A 5,057-nucleotide genomic window follows, 5' to 3' on the forward strand; every position below is an offset into this window, starting at 1 on the left:
TGTCGTACCAAACAACATTACACTGTCTCCTATGACGCCAGCATTTGTTCCAAAACAAGACTCAAGCAATGGACATATTAATGAAGTGTCTATGTTCCTTGCGAAGAAAGATTTATTGTGGTGCCGACTCACAAAATTTGACGACCGCCCAGAATACTTCACAGGATGGAAAACAAGTTTTAAAAACATTGTGAGTGAACTGAACTTAACATCCATTCCTTGGAAGAATTAGAACTATTGAATAAGTGGTTGGGACCAGAATCAGCGAGATATGCACAAAGCATAAGGACCGCCAGTGTGAATCCTGATGTTGCTTTAGCCCGACTATGGGAACGCTTGGAGGACAGGTATGGTAGACCTGAGATGATCGAAGCCGCACTGAAAAACAAACTTTCAGCCTTCCCGAAACTCAGTATTAAAGACAACAAACGGTTATACGACCTCGTAGACATTGTGTCAGAAATAGAAGCAGCAAAGGAAATTCCACACCTCTCTTCGCTTTTCGCATACTTTGACTCATCAAGTGGAGTGAACCCCATTGTGTCAAGACTCCCTTACCAAATCCAAGAGAAGTGGACCAGGCATGCAAACAGCTTCAAGGAAAATCACTACATGACTTTTCCACCCTTCCATGTTTTCTGCAAATTTCTCCGTGACAAAGCACAAATGAAAAATGACCCATCCTTTTACTATGACAATGTAATCGAGAACGCCAAAGTTGTTCAGGATGGAAATCGATGAAAACCACTGTACCCTACAGGTACTTCATCTGTCGCCACAAGGAAAACTGACACGAATGCTTCGAGGCCCATGGACAAGACAGAGTACACACAACTGTGCCCCTTACATGAGACTGGCCATTCATTGAACTCTTGTCGTGCCTTCCAGAAGAAAACCGTTCAAGAGAGAAGAGAATTCCTTAGATCAAAGGGAATTTGTTTTAAATGCTGTGAAGAGAAACATCTAGCCAAAGACTGTCAGAAAACAATCAAGTGTAATATCTGCAAGGAGCCAGGACATGCCACTGCCCTGCATGTTGGGAGACGCGCAAGTGACACTGAAACCGACAGCCAGGTGAAGACTGTATGTACACAAATTTGCGGAAACGTACATAAAACTAGCAAATCCTGTGCTAAGACTCTCTTGGTCAACATACGCCACGGAAATAACCCAGACAAGGTGCTACGAACGTATGCGATAATTGACGAACAGAGCAATCGGTCTTTAGCAAACAGTGATTTCTTCAACTTCTTTGGTGTGGATGGTCCAGACATCCAATACGAACTTACCTCATGTTCCGGGCAGTCTACTCAAACTGGACGGAGATCGGCAGGATTCGTTATCTCATCTTTGGATGGAAAATCTAGTCTTCGTCTTCCACCATTGATGGAATGCAACTATATCCCAAATAACCGGGACGAGATTCCAACACCAGAGGTCGCGAGATCTTACAGACACATGAGAGACATAGAAGAGGAAATACCCCCTTTAGATCAGGACGCAGAGATAACATTGCTGGTTGGCAGAGATTTGCTGCCTGCCCACCACATTCTGGACCAAAGACTGGGAGACTCCGACTCCCCATTTGCTCAAAGACTGCACCTAGGGTGGGTAGTGATCGGTGAGGTATGCTACGGGGCTTCACATTCTCAGGAATCTTTGTCAGTGTGTAAGACATATACTAGGACAAATGGGCGTATGTCTCTCATGGAAACTTGCAAAAATTCATTTCAACTTAAGAAAGCCGACATATTCGCTAAGACGAAGCATGACGACTCACCTGGCCTCTCCATAGAGGATAAGAAGTTCAACGATATCATGGAGCAAGGTTTTGAAAGAGATTCTGAAGGATGTTGGTCAGCACCGCTTCCGTTTAGAGAGAACAGACAGCTCCTTCCGAGCAATAGAAATCATGCACTTCACAGAGCAAACCTACTTACTAGAGGACTTCAGAAGGATCCTGACAAAAAACGGCATGTCATGGAATTCATGAGCAAACTCCTTGATAATGGTCACGCTGAGATTGCGCCACCACTTTCTTCCCCAGAGGAGGAACATTGGTACTTGCCTCTTTTTGCAGTTTATCATCCCAAGAAAGGAAGCGTCAGATGCGTGTTTGATTCATCTGCACAGATTCAAGGACTCAGTCTCAACAGTGTTCTCTTGACCGGACCAGACTTGGTAAACAGCCTTCTTGGAATCTTGTTAAGGTTTCGACAGTTCCAGGTAGCAGTGACAGCAGACGTAGAACAGATGTTTTACCGCTTCTCAGTTCCAGCATGTCACCGAAACTTTTTACGATTCTTTTGGCACAAAGACGATGTAGAGAAAGAACTTACAGAGTACAGAATGAAGAGACATGTCTTTGGGAATAGTGCGTCCCCAGCAGTAGCTACTTTGGGACTTCGCAGAACTGTAAGAAATGCCGATGAGGATGTCAGACAATTTGTGTGTAAAAACTTTTACGTTGATGACAGCCTCATATCCGTAGATACAGTTGAAGAAGCAGTCAACATAGTCGCGAAAACGCAGAAAATTCTTATGGAGGAAGGGAATATCAGGTTGCATAAATTGGCTTCCAATGATCCGAAGGTATGCGCGGCATTTCCAAACAATGACTTAGCCAAAGAACTCAAGGATCTGAACCTAGATTTAGATGAAACACCCCTTCAACGGACCCTTGGTGTGAGCTGGAATTTGTCTACAGACATGTTTACATTTCAAGTCTCGCGTACTCTTCACCCTTATACAAAAAGGGGAGTACTTGCAACTATTAATAGCCTTTACGACCCTATTGGATTCCTCGCACCTGTTATAGTGAAAGGTAAAAAGATATTACGCGACTTGATGGCCGAGAAATTAGACTGGGATGACCCACTCCCTGAGGACCAGTACTCTCTATGGTGTGAGTGGCGAGAGTCATTGCCAGCGTTAGAGGACATAACAATACCAAGGGCTTACGCTTACATCAATAGTGCAGAGGTCTTGCGAAGAGAACTACACATATTTGCCGATGCGTCACAAAAGGCAATTGGTGCAGTGGCCTACATGAAGACTTACCAGACAGACGGCACCCCTCATGTAGGATTTGTCCAGGCAAAGGCAAAGGTGGCACCCGTACATGGACACACGATTCCACGTCTGGAATTGTGTGCAGCTGTGTTGGCATCTCAACTGAAAAGCACAATTTTGAACAACCTAGATGTTGAAATAGCCGCCACAACCTTGTATTCAGATAGCAAGGTCGTACTTGGATACATCAACAACGAACGCAGACGATTCTACATATATGTGGGAAATAGAGTAGAAAGAATACGTCAGGCGACATCTTCGCATGAGTGGGAATATTGTCCTACAGATCAAAACCCGGCCGACATTGCCACCAGGTCAATCAAACCCTGCGACCTTCAAGAGAGCAGATGGTTATGTGGACCCCATTTCCTTAGGAACATGAAAGAGGAAAAGTGTAATCCCAGTGAACCAGGAAATCCCACTGACAGATTCCCATTGGTGGATGTGGAACAAGATAAAGAAGTGAGGCCCATTGTGAAGACCTTGCATACCACATGCAAGGATGAAGTATACCACTCCTGGTGCGAGAGATTTAAGAATTTCTCCTCTTGGATCGGACTAGTCAGAGCTATTGCGCGACTGCAGCACCTTGCTCACTCCTTTAACAAGTCTAGTAGCTGTGTGGGATGGCACCATTGTTCAGTCCCGAAGAGTGCTGAAGCATACAAAAGAGCTGAAGAATTCATTATGAAGGCAGTTCAGAGAGAATACTTTCCGGAGGAAGTTGAGAGCCTTATGGAGGGGAGAGAAATTAAGAAAGGAAACGCTATCTTGGGATTGTCACCGTTTTTAGACTCCAGAGGACTTCTACGAGTTGGAGGAAGGTTGAGGTGTGGAACCAAATCACTTCGTCAGATTGAAACTTGTCCTATATTGATACCGAAAGGAAGTCATTTAGCCACATTGTTAGCTCTATATTGTCATGAACAGGTCTTTCATCAAGGTCGACGCCTCACAGGAGGGAAACTTCACAGCATGGGATTCTGGATTGTGGGAGCAAAGAGGTTAATCAACAGTCTTCTGGGGAAATGTGTCATCTGCAAAAGATTGCGTGGTACATTCTGCTCTCCTAAAATGGCCGAACTTCCTGAAGACCGTTTAAGTCCTGGACCCCCCTTTACCTACGTCGGAGTAGATGTATTCGTCCTTGGAGCATAACCGCACGCAAAACCAGAGGAAGTCATGTAACGCAGAAAAGATGGGCTGTACTTTTCACGTGTATAACCAGCGGGGCTGTCCACATTGAAATCTCAGAGGAACTCAGCACGTCAAGCTTTATCAACGCAATGAGGCGCTTTATCGCCATTCGAGGACCAGTAAAGATCTTCAGATCAGATCGTGGCACCAACTTTGTCGGTGGAGTCAAAGAGTTGGGCATGAAGAACATTGTGACAGAAGACACCTCCATCAAGAACTTCCTAGCAGAAAATGGCTGCGTTTGGGTCTTCAACCCACCACATGCCTCCCATTTCGGAGGCGTGTGGGAGCGAATGATCGGAATGGCGCGGAGGATCCTGGACGGTATCCTGCTCAGCAAAAAGCACATTAAAGATCTCACTCATGAGGTGCTTGTAACTCTCATGGCCGAAATCAGTGCGGTCATCAATTCGAGACCAATTGCGGCAATATCCACAGATCCTGATGACTCCATATTAGCACCAGCCAGCCTTTTGACCCAAAAGATCGGAACACCACCAGATGACATTCCTCAGTTTGGGATCAAAGATATATACAAGTCACAGTGGCAGAGGGTCCAGGTGATGGCAGACGAGTTCTGGAAAAAGTGGCAGAAAGAGTACCTGACGGGACTTCAGACCAGGAGAAAGTGGGCGACGGACCAACCTAACTTAAAGACAGGTGACATTGTTTTGTTACGAGAGTACGATTCTGGACGCAACTCATGGCCGACTGCCATGGTCAAACAGACGTTCCCGGGAGCTGATGGAAGAGTGCGAGAAGTGGAGATCCGTTTGTTCAGAGGAGAA

At 45.5% G+C, this 5,057-nt stretch overlaps 1 protein-coding gene across 1 annotated transcript; it reads left to right on the forward strand.

Moving 5' to 3' along the window:
• The first annotated feature begins 810 nt into the window (after positions 1-810).
• LOC134248497 (uncharacterized) lies at positions 811-4,230 on the forward strand. The gene has a single exon (XM_062730891.1). It carries the CDS (start codon positions 811-813, stop codon positions 4,228-4,230), a length of 3,420 nt encoding a protein of 1,139 aa, XP_062586875.1.
• Positions 4,231-5,057: the final 827 nt, after the last annotated feature.

The sequence above is a fragment of the Saccostrea cucullata genome, unplaced genomic scaffold (genome assembly GCF_032062105.1).
Source record: "Saccostrea cucullata isolate Sc308-1 unplaced genomic scaffold, CSIRO_AGI_Scuc_v1 ctg2882, whole genome shotgun sequence".
In the NCBI taxonomy this organism is placed as follows: Eukaryota; Metazoa; Mollusca; class Bivalvia; order Ostreida; family Ostreidae; genus Saccostrea; species Saccostrea cuccullata.